The sequence below is a fragment of the Pipra filicauda genome, unplaced genomic scaffold (genome assembly GCF_003945595.2).
Source record: "Pipra filicauda isolate LSUMZ 115617 unplaced genomic scaffold, ASM394559v2 scaffold361_size729390_pilon, whole genome shotgun sequence".
Classification (NCBI taxonomy): domain Eukaryota; kingdom Metazoa; phylum Chordata; class Aves; order Passeriformes; family Pipridae; genus Pipra; species Pipra filicauda.
This window is the reverse complement of record NW_024104489.1, coordinates 155,688-175,392: the sequence shown is the minus strand read 5'-3', so window position 1 is coordinate 175,392 and position 19,705 is coordinate 155,688. Positions and strand designations below refer to the sequence as shown.

The 19,705-nt window shown below is 38.0% G+C and overlaps 1 protein-coding gene across 3 annotated transcripts in view; it reads right to left on the bottom strand.

Annotated features, from left to right (window-relative positions):
• LOC113985975 (phosphofructokinase, platelet) overlaps positions 1-19,558 on the bottom strand; it is a 44,790-nt gene extending 25,232 nt beyond the window's left edge. For 2 of the 3 annotated variants that reach the window (XM_039384597.1, XM_027717255.2), the window contains exons 1-4: positions 19,279-19,558; positions 11,210-11,283; positions 4,062-4,139; positions 1,612-1,801 (exon numbers count right to left, since the gene is read on the bottom strand). In XM_039384597.1, coding sequence (XP_039240531.1) covers positions 1,612-1,801; positions 4,062-4,139; positions 11,210-11,283; positions 19,279-19,363 — 427 coding nt within the window. In that variant the 5' untranslated portion in view covers positions 19,364-19,558. The remainder of the gene's footprint in view (positions 1-1,611; positions 1,802-4,061; positions 4,140-11,209; positions 11,284-19,278) is intronic. The other variant, XM_027717254.2, reaches the window with a different exon arrangement.
• Between the last annotated feature and the right edge of the window lie 147 nt (positions 19,559-19,705).

Here is a 19,705-nt window from a genome sequence, read left to right as displayed (position 1 = left end):
TTCCAAAAAGCCATTGACAAGGTCTTTTGCCAAAGGATTTTGAGGAAACTAAATAGTCACCGTATAAGAGAGAAGTATTCTCATCGAGTAAATAACGTGAAACAGAGGGGAAAAAATAAGAGAGAGAGGGCCATGGTAAATGCAAGTTCTTGTATCTGAGCAAGGTAACCAATGGAGTTCTACAGGGATCTGCACTGTCCAACACACTCAGCAATAACCTAGAAAAGGGAATGAGCAGCAAGGTGCCAAAGTTTACTGATCAAACTGAATTATTTGGGTTCTAAAAGTATGGAGTGTCTGAGAAGGAATGAAGAAGACTAGCAAGACACAATGTGCAGTAAAGTATCAGATGGAATTCATTACAGATAAATGTAAACTAAGACACATGAAAAATGTACCCTAACATTTCAAACAAAATAATGCTATTTCCAGCATAATATAATAATGCTGTTTTCATTAATAAATCAGCTTCAATGCTCAATAGCAGTCAAAAAAAAATCAAAATATTAGAAAATATTAGGAAGAGAATAGAGAACAAAACAAAGATCATTATACTACTGTGCAGATCCATGGTTTGCCCTCATCTTGAATACTGGGTGCAGTTGTGGTCCTCCACACCTCAAAACATGGTAGAACTGGAAAAGGTTCAGAGAAGGGCAACAAAGATGATCAAAGGTATAGAACTTACATACAGGGAACAAATAAGCAAACTAGGACTCTTCCATCTAGAAAAAGAGATGATGAAGGGAAAATAAGACAGCTGTAAAATCTCAAGTGGCATGCAGAGAGGAAGGAGGATTGATCGTTCACTGTTTGCTCTAATACAAAAATTACAGGACATCAAACAATACTAGAAGCCAGCAGGATCAAAATAAACAGAAGAAGATTCTTCCCAATCTTCGTTATTCAGTGAAGCTGTAGAACTCCTTGCTACACAATGCTTTTGCCAAAACTCTGTATGCTTTCAAGTAGACCGTATACATTTATGGAAGAGAAATTCATTAAGGACTGCTAATAGCATCTGGTTCAGGAAGTCCTGAAGGCTGAAATGGATGGAACCTATCAGAGTATTTACATATTATGAATAACATGTAATATCAACACAGCATTATTTTACTCTTTTACTCTTCCCTATGCATTCTCTTAGATGCTGTCAAAGACAACTACTGGGCTGGCTGTACTTTCATCAACAGCCACATAATGTTCTGATCTTAAAAAAATAGTGACATTATAATTTTATAACAGCCAAACGTGTAGCTTGTTGCAGGAAGGGAATTACCACCTCAGTTTGGATATGAGGGCATACGGCTTTTCAAGCAGAAGGTTCAAAGCTCAGATCCTGAAAATGATTCATAATAGAGGAAAAAAGGTACACAGACTCTTGCCCAGTAACTTATTTGTCCTTTTCGAACCTTTATGATATACATGAGAGGATGTACAGAAATCAAAAACTTATTTTATGAAGAATCATACAGTTTCCTAGAATGAATGTATTTGACTTTTGAACTTTAGAAGTACTCTCTGGACATAGTTTCTGGATTTATAGTTTAGGGTGCATAACTTCCCTGCAGGTCAGACTGGAAGCCTAAAGGGTCTTAAAGGCAAACTTACCGTTCTGTGCCAGTTCTTCCAGAAGTCCACTCCACTCCTCCCGGAACAGATTGGCGCCGGTTAAGCTGCCGTCCCCACCGATCACACAGAGATTAGTGATCCCCCTCTGCACCAGGTTGTAGGCTGCCTGCAGGCGGCCCTCATGGGTACGGAAGGACTTGCAGCGTGCACTGCCAATAACTGTACCTCCCTAGGAAAAGGAAGTACAGCAGTTTTAGTTTATAGTCCAGTATATTACCGTATATTTTTAAGATGGATTAACGATGAATGTTGTGGCATAACATCCATCTTTAATTCTGAGTAAAAAGTGATGATGAACAAAGAATTAACAAACCTGTGGGAATTTATGTTCTCGAGAACAGATACACAGGGGAAAAATGAAAAAAACACTAAAAAATTACTGATAAACAGCTACTCTAGAAGGAAAATGTTAAATGATTTGGGATTAATTTCAGTAGCATTACAATAAATAGGCTAATTGTTACTTATATGTAATGACATTAGTGAGAATAATATACTAAGTAGTTAAGTATTTAGATGAATTTGCCTTAGTGTGACATTTTCCCCCCAATATCATGAAATATATTACAGTAAGAGAAAAAATACATTCCTAAAATTCAAAATTAGCATTTATCGTCATTCCACTGAATTACAGAAAGAAGTGCCTTTAATACCTTATAGATCAGACTAATGCTAAATTTTCTGATTTATAATTATCTACTGTGTTTATTAATATGATTTAAAGAACTTCCTTCAGAAATGCTAGTTATTATTTTCAAAAATGACTGAAGTGCCCTGTCACTTCACAAAATTCCTGGGCATCTTGCTGAAAACACACTGTTTACACATCTTCTGTGTTTAAGTTGTTCAGTCACTCAAGAAGTTTAATTTTTGCCTTATTTATTGTTACACTAAAAAGTAATATCAATTAAGACTGCAAAAACTTTTTCTTTCCTGCAAACAAATCTGGAGATGGTTAGCTCACTTTTGCATAAACATTTCCTTCACTTTAACATCAGTCATGCCAATCTAAATTTGAGCCTCAAATCTGCAGACATTGTACTGATATGATCTGCCCTATCAATATATGATTCAGCTTTCAAGCCAGTCTTAGGCACTAATTTGCCATCTATGTTGCACAGCTGCCAGTGGGAGAAAAAAAATGGAACAGAAGCAGTTCAGCTTTCTCCAGACAAAAAATTAGACGTATACAAAATGAAGATGTTCTTAAAAAGAAATCAAGACTAAAAAACACATCTAAACTAGGTATTTTCAAACTTAGAAAAAACATAGGTCTAAGTGGAAAAGAAATTACATATTTGAAACGATGTACTACTTGTTCTGATTAAACAGAAATATATGTTGGGCTGATAAACCCTTCCAGTCAAAACAACTAAACACATTCTGTAAGGTACATCCTAAGCTTCACTGCTGGTCTGTTGAATTACTAGCCATCAAGCTCAGATGTATTTTTAATACTATCTATCCTATATACATGTACAGGATATGCCTAAATCCTGCTCCTGCCTATACTCCTGTGTGGTTCAGCCAGGGTAACTCAATTTTCTCTTAACCATAAGATGCACCTGGAAGATGCTATTGGTCACATTTTTCAGATTTAGGACTCAATGACCCTTATGGGTCCCTTTCAACTTGATATTTGCAGATTCTGCAAGATAGACATGGGAAAAAAAAAAAAAAAAAAAAGGAAAAAACCCAACACAGTGGACAAAATATCTCACAGTATTCCAGGGCACCGGTTTAAAAAAAAAAAAAAGTCTCTGCTAACTCTTTTATGTTTATTAGCTTTACAGAAAGCTCCAAAGAAACCCACGCTTCACCTGGAGGTAGTTTTCAGAAAGCCTGGCAAGCAGTAAGGCCTCTTCGCCAAACATAGCACCTGCTCTGGAAGAGGTAACAACATTACCATGCTGAGCAAAAGCTGAGGAGATCCAAAAGGCCACACTGCAGAAACGTTGTAATAAAAATGTACAAAGTCACTGGTATTACCTGAGCTCTGCAGAACTGCACTGTAATTACATCCATTACTGTAATTCCAAATCCACTTACACAGAAAGCCAACAGGGTTTCGTAAGAAAATATTTGCCTTACAAAACACAGTTGTTTCATGTTTTGGCCCTATAATGCCTTTTTTATTAAATATAGACTTCTCAATATGGCTTTAGGAGGCTAATGACATGTGATGTTGAAAATCTAGGACAAAGGTTTTCAAGATTATTTCTGTGCACCAAATACAAGACCACACCGAGATCTTTAGAGTATCAGACATCCATACTGTAGAAATCAGGCTCTACTGAAAGTGGTACGTGCTGGTCACTCAGTCATCAGAGTTCAAATACATAATTACAGTGGCTGGCTGGGTCTAAAATTTTGATTCTTTTGTTTAAATAAAGAGGGTTTGTGTCCCACTCCCACCCCTTAACACTTACCACTTGCAGGATACTTGAAACGCTTTCCCATGAAACTTCTACAATATTATCACCTCCATCAACCATTCCCTGGTAACCCTGAAAGAGAAGTATTTCAGAAATCTGACTTAAAAACGGCATAAAATTTCCACTGCAGTAATACTCACCTTGTGAATTTCAATGCAACTTTAAGTAATTAAAAACACTGAATAAAAAAAATACTCAATTTAAATGAAACAACATTCAAGCAGGTATCACCGCTTTTTTTAATGGGGGAAAAAGGCAAAGCAAACCCCCTTCCTAAAAGACCAGTTCCAAAGACAACTTGAAGATAAGGTAATACTTTACACAGATTAAACAGCTATTAAACTAGAATGTCAATGTGTTACTCCTTTCTTAGGAATAAATAGTAACTTTAAAAAAAAATAAAAAAAAATAATTTTGAAACACATTATAAAATACGTTTCTTAAAAACAGAACCTCAGCCTGAGGTTGTGATCTTAGGAATCTACCTTTGTAACACATTGTATATTTTTCCCCCCAAGTTGGTATAAGCAAAACAAAATAAAGAGTAATAACCAAAATTTTTTCATAAAAGAAATCAAGTCACATAATCTTTTTTTTTTTGAGGCAGTTCCATAATAAATAAAGAAATTTAATAGAAGAAATTACAATTTTTAGTGACACATTTAAGAAATTCTTAATGTCTTAACTTAAATGGTCTTCAGAAACCACTGCATGCTGTACTATGGAAAGAACTACACTTATTAGAAAGAAGGAAACCTATCCAACGTGCAGCTGAAGGGTTTTGTCATACCTGTCTACATAAATACTAGCAGAATGACAATTGTAGAGTCTTTTCCATTAGGTGATATTGTGAACACTGATTTAGAAAAAAAAAATAAGAAAACACAGCAAAGTTCTAACCTGGAAAATCCTAATTGACAGAGACACCAGAATAAAACTGAAATTACCATTCAGCTTCTAACATTTATTTAAATCCAAGGGGAAAAATACTCTAGGTTAAAGAAAGAAACAAAAAACCACTAAACAAAAATAACCATGACACTGTTTATGTCTCCACTTTTAGATTACACGTACATAGTCCCCATGCCAAGGAACAACTAGTTACCATTTTTTTTAATATGCAGTTTTTGCAAAACTGTACATATTTAGCTTTAGGGTTCTCAAAAAAAAAAATCAGGTAGAACTAGAAAAAGAAGGGAGTTCAGAAGACAGCAAAGCTGACATTATAAATTAGAGACATTTACTTTGGCATGATTCAGAGTATATGCAGATTTTATTCAGTAAGCTGTGAAATGTACTAAGTCTACAGAGGCTTAAAAAGCCATATACGTTATATGAATACTATGTCAAACTTTGAGTCCTTACTATCAGGAGAGGATAAAAATATAAAGATAACCTGGGCATAGTAAAAGTACAAGTTACTCAAATTAAGCTTTCGAGGATTCTAGTACAGATTCCAAGCGGAAAGCAGAAAAGTTACTGCTCAGTGAGACTTGACTGATTAACTTATACATATAAGATGATCAAGTAAGAGCAAGGAAACATCCAGATGGAAAACTACCTGTCTCTAATTTCTATCATCCAACAGACCTTTTCAGTATTATGTACTCTCTCCAGCTAACTTTGACATGTATCTAATGCATACACATTGGATGGCTTGGGTTGGAAGGGACCTTAAAAATCATCTTGTTACAATGCTCAGGGGCCCATCCAACCTGGCCTTGAACACTTTCAGGGATGAGGCATCCACAGCTTCCCTGGGCAACCTGTGGCAGTGACTCACCACTCTCACAGCAAAGAATTTTTTCCTATACCTAACCTAAATTTCCCCACTTTCAGTTTGAACGTATTACTCCTTTTTCTATCACTATGGCTCTTGATGAAGCATCTCTCTCCAGCTTCCTTGTAGGCCCCTACATATGGGACATACTGTCCTGGATGCTCATGTATACACATAGTGACTTGAGGCTAAGACATTATCAACACAATTTCTTCAAAATTAGGGCAAGTTGGAAAAGGAATAATGCTTAATTTACACATCAACTTAAAAAAAAAAAATTCTTTCTCAGATCAAGTGCAAAGATCTTCAGAAAGAATTACAGAATATGCTGAGTTGGAAGGGACTCATTAGGATCATTGAGTCTGATTCCTGGCCCTGCACAGGACCAAGAGTCACACCGTGTCCCTGAGGGTATTGCTAAAACGCTTCTTGAACCCTGCCAGGCTTAGTGCTGTGGCTGCTTCCCTGGGGAGCCTGTTGCAGCACCCAACTACCCTCTGGGTGAAGAAGCTCTTTGTAATACCCAACCTAAACCTCCCCTGACACGACTTCATGCCATTCCCTCGGGTTCTGTCACTGGTCACCACAGAGAAGAAACATTACAGTGGCTCCCACTGAGCTTGATGAAGGTTCATAAATTCCTAGAGCTCACTCATCACAGCTTTGCTAGCTTCCCTTTTTTAAAAGCAAAGAATCCAACATTCCTTATATCATTCATTAATAGAGTGAAAGCTTTTCCAATTTTATTGCTATTGACAACTACAACAACACAAAGATCCATAAGCAACAATAAGCTGAACTAAGCTGAACAAGCTAACTTGAGAGGAAAAACAAAAGACATGCACCCCAGAAACTGCAATATAATGCATATCATGAGACTCATGGATTAAAGTCCTCAATTCACATATTACTGAATCTAAAACAGAAAAAAGCCAATGGGTGAACTACTATTGGAAACTGCCTGTAAGATTTGAAACATCTTATAGCTAGGCTAAGGAGGAGCTATGACCAATTCCTGTAACATGCATCTTTAAAGTAGAAAGAATTCATGCATTTTGATCAGAAATCCATATCTGTGTAGACAACTGAGAACTGGGGATGCATCAAAAATTCCTCCCCTTACAAGGTAAGGATGAAGAGCCTTTGGAATCCTGATCTATTTGAACCGTTATATTAGCTTTTCCTAATTCAGTTGTTTGCTGAGGAGTATCTGTAAGCTACCTCTGAACAATGTAGTTAGAATTTCCATGTTGTTTTCCATGCTATTAACAGATACAACCTATAGAATTAAAACAGCTTTCAAGAAAATCTAAAGAGAAAAAAAAAGATGGCTAATTATAATTAAAGTATTAATAATGATCATGATTCCATTTATCACTTTAGTTATTTAAACACTGGGGGGCTGGACAATCCATTTTAAAGGTGGAATTTAACTTGAATTAGGTTAAGAAATAGTTCAACACTGTTACAGTTGTACGGTTACTGAAAATTACTGGCAGATGTGAATACAGACCTTAATCAAAAGAGGGTGGGAATCTGTCAATTTACACTAAAAAAAAATAAATAAATCCTTACCTAGATGCTAAAAATAGCAGCTTGGGTACTAAGATACTAAACTAGGGGGCAAGAATGGAAAAAATAAATTGTCAAAAGTACAGAAAGCAGTATCTGAAGATGTGCCCCATTTTGTGTTTTGTCCTTCCTTTACCCAAAATCTGAACATTCAGAGATGAACATGAGGAAATCTCTGTGGGTCAAATGTTCACCAGGTACATACATACACGCTGCAACTCCTGGAGAGAGTAGCAGGGACAGCAAACCTTGCTTCCAGTCTACACTCTCAAGACAAAAGCTTTTGAAAAACAACAAGCCACCTTCTGATATGTTACATGTGAGACATTTGGGGCTTTAAGTTATTTGAGTTTACTTACTGAGATTTTTAAGCTACTGCTTGACAACGTAAAATACCAGTGTCACTGAGTGCACAGACCACCACACAAAAGACATGAAGTTTTCCTCACAGAAATCCGTGACTGCCGTACCATTGCATTTCCAATGCTGGCCTCTGGAGAAAAAGACTCTTAATCAAGATGAAGAATCTAAAAGCTCCATAGCTTAGTAGTAAGAGCACGCATCCAGTGGGAACTATGTGCTTCAACCCTGGAAAAAGGGCAGGTTATTTGTAAAAATATTTAAGACCTCAGTTTCTAAAACGAGTTGCCAGAAATGAGAGGTATCGCTTTTTCTTCCCATTCTCAATTAAAAACAACAACAACAAAAATCCCCCAAACTGACTTTAATAGTTTTTGATTAGTGAAAAAAAAAAGTCAACTAGCCTCCTAGAGCAGCCTGGAACTCTACACATACTTCCATCTCCTAGATTTTCATAGCATGAGTGAAATTAAACCATGAGTATTCAAATTTTACTTCAGACTGGGGCAGATTTTAGAAACAATGTGATGTTACTCAAGAAGGGTGACTACAGACTGTTTACATACTAAAATTAAATACTTTAAGATGATAATATGTATAACACATGAAAGTATGGCAACTGGATAGAGTAAGCATTTCTTCCACAAATTAACAGCAAAATTTTGAAATGTGTTAATTTTAATTAATTAAGATTTTTAAAAAAACACCTTAATTCACTGTATTTTATAGCTATAAATTTACAGGGGTTTATATTAATTATATAAATGGCATATAACAAATTATATTTTTATATAAATTATTTTATAGTCTTAATTTTCACATAAGTTGGTTTGGTTTTTTTTTTTCCTTTTGGGAATTGAAGTATGTCCAAATAGCCCATGAATTCCAATACGTAATGTTTCTTTCTTTAGGCTTTAGTAAAACCAACTTAAAAAAGGCTACCAAATGACATATCTAAATCATTATCAATTTTTATTTATTTATCTTGGTACTGTCTCATCACAAAATGAAGCAAAACGGAATTAGGAAACTGAAGGAAAACAGAGTTACTGTTTTCCTTAGAATAAGGAGCTAGTTTTGGCCACACCTGTAGAAGACAGTTGGTTTTACAGTGCAATAAAAGGTCTTATGACAGACACAGCTACAGGAGAAAAAGAGTGTATGATGACTACAGCAAAGTAAGTTTGAAAAGTCTGAGACCTTTAACTGAATTTCTGGATCCAAATAAGAAAACTTTTTTCTCCTTTTGGATATTGTCACTTCAGGTTTCTCTTCACTTTTTCAGAGCAACTTCAATACAACTATCACTTTCCCCTGACCTAAGTGTGCTTAGTTAAAATGTGTACTCAAAATGTAGGCCAAAAATATACTATTCTCTTTGCTTAACACACTCGTCTGCATTTGATAAACTGTAATTTAGAAGAAATATCTTAACGAAAGTATTACATAACTTCAAGTATACACAAAAATACATCTCTGTATACATCATTCAAAGGCTTATAACAGGGAACAATAGTGACAAGTCTCACCCTAAGATTTTTACCTTCTACTACACTTGTCACCTTCATCTGTTTCCTATTTCAAAGGTGTGAAATTAAATAGCTGTTTCATTTCCAAGCTTGTAGCTGTGTTTCTCTGAAGTACTTGGATGTATTGTGAAAGAAAACTGACTTCATATTTCAATTACCACAAAGTCAGAAGAATAAAGCTTAGCATTGGGTACTTCCCAAAATGTAGAACTGAATGGACTAATCTAGAAGCAAAGATCTTTTTCAGAGCCCATACTTACAGTGAAATGTGCATTTTTGTCCCAGACCACACTGTTACATTGAAGATGGAATGACAATATATAATGGTAACTCAAAACTCCCAACACTGACTTGATTTTTACAATTGCTTTTCATTCAGAAATATCTGTGACTTCACTCTGGCAAGCTCTAACACTTCAGAGAGGAACATGATAACTTAAATAATGCTATTTTGCTAAGTTCAGAAAAAACAAATATTCAAATTTCTCTAGAAATTTATCATCGAATACACTCTGTGATACAAAAAAATTTTTAAAAGTTGAAAAGAGGTGGTAATTCTTGAGTCAAACCTAATTTAAAATAAATTAAAATCTAAGTTCTGGCCTAAAGATGGCCAAAAACCCCTCCTTACTTCCAGACAAGTATCTGACCCACTTCAGATGCAAAACAGCTGAACACTGAGGGAATTCCAGAGATTGGCCATGTAATTAGCACACACTAAATGTTCAGAGCAACTCAGTGTAGCACCGTAGTACAAAAGAATTTTGTAGCACAGTCCTCTGCTTATTTGCATTTCAATATACTTTGCATCTCATTAGTAAATGAGCCATAGGAATAAGCAGACATGGAAAAAAATGGGTAAGTAGCTACTTTTAAAAGATAAATTGTATATCTGGCACGCACAAAACTAAACCCAAAGTATTTTCCTAGCACTTCTATGAATTCTAGTACTCATTTTTATATTAAACATTAAAATTACAGTTTACTGGGAATATTGTCTATCAAGTTTTCCCCCATATCAACTTTTTATTATGATTTGTAATAATCTCAAACTACTAAGGATTTGTACAGGAATTCCAGTGGGAACAGAATGACTTCTTACTAAATATATTTACAGCAAATTATATAAAAACTGAAAGTATCCTTTATACAGAACTCTAACATAGTCTTTCAGTAAAACATACACATAAGTATTACCTACACATTTACATTAAACTTGTCTCATGATTTTTTCGTATCACATAATTGTTACAGAAGTAACAATCTTTACACACACATAGTCACAAGCTTCAACCAAAAAATTCTGATGTCTGGACACACCACTAATGGTCAGGTTTTTGATGGTTTTTTCATTTGGTTGGTTTTTTGTTGGTTGACTTTTTTTAGTAACAACTTTCCACCTATTAGCCAGGACAGATGGCATCAGCCTGACAGTACTCATGATCAAAACCAAGTTGTACAGTCTGTGAAATGAGGGTGATGACACATCCTTATCATACACTGGGAAAATAGACTGGGGAAAGGCAAAGGTTAAAAATCAGTAGTTCAACCGGGTTTAGGGAAGTATTTATAAAGTACAATAAATGGGGTCAAACATCTAACAAGTGCACAGACACAGCTCACTGCTGGGTGACAACCATCTCTGGTTTTCTCAGTATTTTCAAGCTTCTGGTAGCACATAAAGAATTCCATACATTTAAAAAATTACTTTTAAATTACATATTTTCAGAACACCTTGTGAAAAGTAAATTTCCACAAAAATAAAAAATACTAAATAAAACATATGATGAAAGGGAATGGCATCTAGATTTTTTTAATTTATACTAATCTCCATGATGTTTCCACAAAAACTCAAGTGCAGTCAGAGGACAAAGAACAGAATGAATAAAACAAAAACTAACCTCATAAACAAAATAGACTTTGGCTTTTACATAGATTCCCATGCGTACTACTGCGCGCACAGCAGCATTCATACCTGGGAAGAAAAAGCAAAAACATTGTTATAGGTCATCCAATATTTTCTGTATGCTACAAATATTGTCTTAAAAATAAAGGCAACATTAATTCTTTCCTAGAGAAAATGACCAGCATCTATTAAAACAGAAATTTGCCTAATGACAGTGCAATCAGCCCATGAGCAACGAAGGGTTCAGACCTATTCTTTGTTACAACAATTATGTGGATGCCAGTATGCGTGTTAATCAGAGATTAAATTGCTGCTGACTGTAAAACAGCATTGTAAAAGTAACAGCTACTAAATAAGAAGGCAAATTAATTTCACAATAATGATTAGTTTTCTATCTGAAATGCAAAACATTCAGCTAGTTAAAACTTAGCTTCTTGAAATGAGAAATTATACTGTAGTAGTTCTTTTTTCTGAGATTTCCAAAGTAACACAGGTGTTATATACATACAATATTTTGCTGGGAACGGAGTCAAAGTTGACCTGGACAGATGCTCATTTAAAAAGACAGAAATAGCAGTAAATTAACATAAAAAATGCAACATAGACTCATTTGATAGAAAGTGTCTAAATGCTACTTTGCTTCCAGAATTGCAAGCTGAAGTTGTAATTCCCTGCTCACAGACATCTGACAATTCTACTCCTGTAAACCTTCCATTAAAGTCCCATGGTCAAACACTTAACCTCACGAGCAACACTGGAAGTTCCACTGGTGTCCCTGCATGGGTGAAATGAATTTCTTTTATAACTCATCCCTTCAGATACTGCATTACCTTACCCATTATTCAGGAACTTTTGAAAAGTAATAAACTTATTGCTTCCATACAACTATAACAGACAGAAGAGATTATGCAAAGCATGAAGACAGAAAGAAACAGCCTTGGCACATCAGTTGAAAAGGGATTCAAGACACATGACAATCCAAAGCACTGGGCACCAATTCTCCAAATCTGATGCACTAAATATAACAAAATAGCAAAGCAGCAGGTCAGCTCTGATGTTTCATATAGACCTTAAGTGTTCACTTCTCTGGAAATAAAAAAGCCGGTACCTAGAATATATAAACCCACAACACAGCAAGCCACAAAGTATCCTATAGTATCTACCATTAGTAAAAAAATACTGAGCTGTAATAGTCAGCCTGTCTAAATAAAGAATGAGGCTGAGGTTTTCTCTAAGATTAATTCCTTAAGAACACACGGGGAAGTCCCTGAAGGTAACCAATGTGAAACTAAAAACATTAACTTTGCCAAAATCAAAAAGTTGCTCTTGCTGTTTCTGTAATGTCACTTCAACGTAAGATAAGAGCTACAAGTAACAGTGTTTTTAAATCAATTCTGTATTAGGAAATAGCAGCAAGAATTCTTTCAGCCAGAGTCAGCCTTGCGGCAGAGCTGGAAAAAGTTCTCAAATGCCAAGACAGCTAAAAGCACAACTTTAGACGAAGAACTGGATGATGCCAAAGAAAAGCAGAGAATCTCATCTGACAGCCTGTACTGAAAAGAAAGTTAGCATGCTAAATCTCAGATGAAACATATCACTACACAGGGCAAAGTTATCGCCTCAGGGAAACAGTTTTCATAACAAAATTAATACCCCCACCCCCTTCACACACCATGTCCCCTGAAAAATGGAGACAAAGACCTTTAACTTGACCAAACCGACAGTCCACCACAGCACTGCCATTTTCCACAAACAGGGAAGACATCAGCACAAAGTACTCCTTTCACCAAAGCCACAGCTTGCTTCTATTAGTGCACATGTTGTGTGGGAGGCTTTTTTGTTGTCATTGCTTGGCAGGGAAATTTTTTTGGAGTTTGGCTTTTTGGGTTTTTTTTTGGAGGAGGGTTGCTGTTGTTTGGTTTGGTTTGTTTACGGAGGGTTTATATATATATATATATATATTATATATTTTTATATATGTACCTATATGTATTTGCTACATATATATTCATAATACAGCCACATACTTTCTTAGTGAATACCTTCCAGTTTCCATGTTTCTTGAATGAAAAACGGGTAAAATTCACAATTTACCTGCTGCAAGAAAGGGCAAAAGCCCAGGAAAAAAAAGCCCCACAGATTACTGACAGAAAGCATCTTCCCAGTACCACCACTGTAACATTTTAAGTTTATACAACATACATTTTATTATTATTTGGTGATGTGTATTTTATCTCCTTATACAGAAAAAGGACTCGGGTGTCTCCTGGTAGGCTCCTAAGCAAGTGGCTTAGATTTCAGAATGGTTGAAGACTAAAGCATGTCATAATTTGATACCTACAAAATACAGTTAACACATTGAAGCTTTAGCTTGCTACAGTTTGGCTGCCTAAATCTAAATACACTGGTTGCAGTAATTCAAGTCTGCAAATACACAAAATTTCATAAAGCCTCTGCAGAACTTGTCTAATAAAATGTTGCCATATTTGATTATTTGTGGAGTCTTACAACAGTATTTATGAATTACCATAATAACTATGAAATGTAATTATATGTTTATTTCTCAAAAAGAGATTTAACTGAGTTAACCATGGATTTAGTCCTGAATAATAAATGCAGCCTGATAAACATACAGGATTAGAATAGCAGCTTCAAAAGAAAGCCACGAGTAAAACCAGTATGGTTTTTTTATAACATAAGAATTATTTAAAATCTTTCTGAATTACCACTTGTTTGTGCACTGAAGCCTTGGAAAGAGGAAAAGATTCATTTTGCTCTTTTGGACTCAGCAAAGATTAAGTAAACTGTAACTACTTACAGGGCTTTACATAACATCTGAATAACTTAAAAATTGATAATTTACTTTCTTTGATATTGCCTATTCAATTGTCTTTAAAAAAAAAAGAAGAGTTAGTTTTCATAGCAGGGTTACAAACAGTACTGCAGAAGTCCTTAAATTATCTCTGCCTCCAAAAGAGCATTCCTCTCCTGTGCCTACATCCTGCTCCACGTACATATGCACCACTACAACAGAGGAGGTTCTGCACTGTTTTGTGTTTAAGCCCAGCTTGCCCCACTTTAGTCAGCTAGACATGCCTTTAAATAAATAACTGTAATACAAACCATACAAAAGAAAAATCAAAACTATGCATCTTGGACAAGCATCAAGAAATACTTAAGTACCACCAATTTTAAAGATAAACATTGGCTTTAACACAGGCTTAATGACTTAGCACATATGTTTATTCAGCACCCTGAATAAAGATTCAGACTTACAAGACTATATAGCAAAAAACACCAAGGGAAATTATAAAAAAATTATAAAAAAAATTATAAAAAAAAGGAAAATTATAAAAAGGCTTTATTCAAATATGTAAATGGCTATGTCAGTAAGCATGTAAGAGCCTACAATCATCAAAAGAAAAGCAGTCAAGTACAAGAACTGAACAAAGCTTGAAGAAAACAATTTGGGTTTGTTCTATTTACTTTTAATTACATCACAGATTTTATTGCATATAATGACATGACATCACAGATTTTATTGCATATAATAACAGTAATTATTCTAGATACCTGAAGAAAATACTATACAATTTTTCTGAACAGTAGTGCTGTATTAGATCAGAACATTCTACTGCACAAACATATAAAACAGCAAAACATCTAGACAACACATATTTATTTCCTTCTTAAAAACTAAAATAAAAATCTTAAGAGACCAGTTTCAATCACAGAATCCACTAATTATAGTAGCAGTTCCTCAGAAATATAAAATACATTGAAATAGTTACACTCATTCATTAATAACTACATTTCTAATTTTACACCCAAATACTATTTATAATATTGTATCTATGGACACATACAAATGGATTTCATATATATGTCTATATGTATTCACTATTCTTAGCTGGGTGCCTTTGGGGGGGCCAGAATTCAAAAATTCCTTGTGAATATGTTCAAATCACCTAAGTGTTAATAAATAAAACTCTGTTATTTGGACAACATAAGCGGAGTGTGAGTTGTTTGTTTGGGTTTGTTTGTTTCTGCCTTAAAAAAACCCCAAAACTTATTTATTTTATTGTACTAGTTCAGTGGCCTATGATGAAAAAAGACATTTTGCCACCGGGATAAGATCAGTACATCTGTGCTACCACGTTAAATATGTCTCATCATGTTCCTCGGAAGCCTGTAATGCTTCAAGAGCAGAAATATGTAGGTCTTTGCTTCCACAGTCATGGTCTATGGTACTCAAAAAGTCCAGAATCCAAGAGGCTATAGGGTTCTTTTTAAGCTTTTCTAAACCCAGTATTTGCTGAGTGAGTTGAGCTTTTTTATTTTTTCAGTGGCAAGATTTCTTCTTCCAATCTAAGTTACCAGGACAAGAGCCATACACCTACACCACTATACTAAATATGCCTTGAAATGTTGGGAACCCTGTAATGCCTCAAACGTTACTTCAGCAGGATGGGCTATGATATTCCCGACCATTATGTCCCTCACTTATGCTGTCTTCCACAACACTGAATCTTTTGAGCTTATCTCAAAAATAACATGGTCATATTCAAAGACAATAATCCAGAGCCAGTAAACTGGGCAGCAGCTCAGCAGCCACACACACATCCTTCCCCAGCAGTGCACAATCACCTTCATCCAGCAGCTCCCGGATGACTCTTCCTGTTGTGAAGCCGTACCTACCACAGTCCCAGAACAAGCACCTGTTTGGAGGTTGTGGAACATAAGTGACCTACGGTGGCCAAAATTGTCTGTGGCAGCCACTGGTAACCCACATGAAGTACAAGCAGTGTACTTCATGACCTGAAGCAGACCATGGCCAGAAAATCCCACAAAGGGAAAACAAAAGCGTGACTTAAAACCCATCTACTAAACCACTTTTCTGAGCTGCAACCACTATAATTTAGAAATAGTCCAGAAAACCAACCCAATATTTATAGAGAATCAATTGTCAAAACTTCTTTTGCCTCTCGAGGCACTCATGATTATGGTGGGAAGTATTTTAGTTCACAATTTAACAGCTGGCAAGCTAAAGTGATGGACTATCAAGTTTACTACTTATACACATTAGGTGTACAAAATACCAATCTTTTTTCACCGATAAATTAACTCCACCAAACAAAAGAATAATGACTAAACCATAAGAGTCCCGGTATAAAACATATACATTCTATAGTCTTTAACATTCTACAGGTAGAAAAAGAAAAAAAAAAAACTTTCAAGAAAATAGCACAAATGGGGGGAAGTAATTGAAAACTTAACAAGCCCTACAAATAGAATGGCTTGTGTAATTTACATAATGCTACTTCTAAATTATTAAGAAGTACAATAACAGCAAAGGCAGTAACTTCTATTTTAAAATAATTTCATGTATACTTTAATCTGCACTAAGATTTACAGCCCAATCTAAATCATGGTACCTATTGATATGAAGATTATGTGTTTACTGCAACAATAATGGGTGTTTTTTCCACTCAACCGTTTGTGAGTTTAGTTTGGATTATAGATACTCTGATTTCTAGTGTCTAACAAATCCAAAACAAAACAGGAGACTGGAACTTGTTTTCAATATTAAAACTTTTTTGCCTACTTCAGAGTTAGTAGCTTTGCTTCACCTACATTTTGCTTGAACATACTATTTTCAAACATCAGTAACAGCAGCATATTTCCTTCTGTGTTATACTTCAGGACTTCACCTCTCTCACAGGTTTACACTCTGTCCTACAGAGGACAAATGACCTTGACAGGGCATGACTCATTCTGTCCCTTGTTTAACTCCTAATCTAGTCTGCAAACTGACTTGAGGTTGCATATTTTAGACATCTATGCTGTTACCAAGATAGGTAGGTTACATAGGGTTATGGACCTCAACTGTGCTGTGTGATTCAGCAGAAATTATCAAGTTCTAAAATGTTAGGATTTTTATTTCCTTGTTCTTCTAAGTTAGGACAACAATGCTGCCGACAAACCAGCTTGGAAGGCACCCAGTGTACTTTGTTTGGTCTTTGTGACAACCCCACTCCTCAGACAGCAACTTTCCCAGCCTGTTACTTTGGAACTCTCCCTGTAAATATGCTTCAGTGGCAATCTGTCAGATAATAAAGTCTAGATGTGGATTGTGCGAGTCCTTTAAATGCCTTAATTCACATAGTGGCAAGTGCAGATTAATACTTTATAAAAGGAGATGCATCTGCTGCTGCATTATATAATCTCCAGCCACGCGGAAGCAAGTTGAAGGGCTCAGCCTCTTGCTGAACATGCTACTGCTGCTTGAGGCAGTGCCCTGCCACACTTTTAAATTAAAATGGCGATTTGGTGACCAGATCATTAAGACAGAGATGCCCCGATTCCCAGTCCCTCCTAGAACCATTTAGCAGCGGAATTGATGTCACTGAGAGCAGACCGTACATAAAACTTGAACAAGTGTAACCCCACCCAGGGGCAAAAAAGAAGCCTTTTAAACGCATCAATTTGCTTTTCCTCCAGAACTGCAACGTTCTCCTCTCCGATGGCACCAAATCCCTTTCATCCCGATTAGAGTTTCGGATAATCCCAGGTAAACCCGGGGGCTCCCCGTTATTCTGCGGGCAGGGGGAGGGAGGATGCTTCTCCCAACCCAGATGACGCAAAGAGGCGGAATCTGCAGCGACTCGCAGCGGATCACGTACACACCGGCGGTGGGAGGGAGCGCGGAGACACTGGTCCATGCGAGCTACCGCCACATGGACGCACCGTGGAGCGAGGGGAAAAGGAGAGGAGACGAGAGGAGAGGCTGCTGCTGCCGCCGGGGCAGCCGAGCAGGATTCCCTGGCCGGGGCTGCGGGCTGGTCCCGACACCTCGTGTAAAAGCTGGCGAGAGACTGGTCACTAAACCACCGAGCCCAAGCAGAAAGGAGACCCCCACCCAGCATTCTCTTCACAAATGCGGATGAGTGCCGCTTTTTCTCTTAAGAGAAAGTAGTTTCGAGATACTCCCGGGGGAAAAAAAAAGTAAAATAACCATAATTTTAGGGAAGGAGCTAAAAACAATCATCACTGAACAATTCTCCTGGCACACGCAGAGCAAGAGTCCTCTGGAATCGCACGGCGCATTTCCCGTTTGAAACTTTAATTAACTGAAACTTCGAACTATTAAGGAGGTTTTCTGGTAGAAAAGGGGAAACGAAAGTGTAGAAAAACCTAAAATTTTGAAGCCTGTTTTCGTCCCCTTCCCTCTCAATGTCTGTAGGTCTTTTGTTCGCCCTGTCCTGTAGTAGCTACGACTACGCTGAAGAGATTTAAGGAGGTGAGACTCCTTACATACTCCTAAGAGAGGCAGAGTAAACTGCCATCTGAGCGTTCTAAACCACGGGTAGGCACATAGACGTGTTCCCGGTGCCAGAAGGAAGCGAAAAGCAGATGAGGCGAGGGCTGGCAGAGCCCCAGCAGCGCAGCCTCCCTCCCACCCGCCGTGCAGAGCGGCACGACCTCCTCCTCCCCCGCTCGCATCAGCCATCCCTCCTCACTCTCCTCTCCCCACCACCTCCCGAGGGGACGAGACATCTTGGTGGTAAAAGTTACTGCAGTGTTTCTACCCTCTCCCCTGCCTAAGCTGGCTGAGGGGAAACGTGACGAGACAGCGAGGGAGGAGGAATGGTTGAGGGGATGTTTGCAGCTCAGGCACCCAGGCCGCAGAATTATTATTTATCTTTTAAATGCTCTTAGTAGGAGAGCCGGCTCGAAGGCCAGCAGGGTAAGAGGAAGCCGAGAAGCACGGCAATCCCGCGTGGCGCACTCCCGGAGCCCTCTCTCCACTCCATGTGCTGCACTGTGGGTTCCCGCCGCCAGCCCCGGGGCAGCCCACGCTGCGACGGCACCCCCGGCCTCCCGCATGGGCGTCCTGCCAGCCGGGGAGGCCCTTCCTTCCTTCCTGTCCCCCTCACACCGCCCCCGAGGGGCTCCTCATCCTCTCCTTCCACTGCCCCACTCCCCACCATGCCCGCAGCTCCCCCGCGTTCTCCTTCCCCTCATCCTCCCCCTGCTCCCGGAGCGAACGGTGTGAGCCGCTACCTTGGGCATCGCCGCCGCTGGTCAGCACCCCGATGGCCTTCCCGGTGCCCGAGAGGTTCTCGAAGAACTTGGGCTGGTGATCCATGGCGCTGCAGGGGCGGGCGAGGCAGAGCGCGGTGGCTGAGGGAGCCCCTGGCCGCGGGGGTCTGGCCGCGCTCCGCTGGACCGGGCGCTCGGGCTCTGCGGGGAAAGAGACCGAGCAGCCCGTGCTAGGTGTGCAGCTACCGATAAGTGTACCTCCGCAGAAGAACTGCGGTGAGCGAGCGGCTGTGTAAAAATGCTCGGGGAGGGGAAAAAAAAAAAAAAAAAAAAAAAAAAGAAAAAGCCGAGCAGAGCTTGGAGCGGAGGAACAGCCCGGCAGCTCCTCACGCCGCCACCACCCCCCGCCTGTGCCCCGGCGCCGCTCCCTCCCCGCGCGCCGCTGACA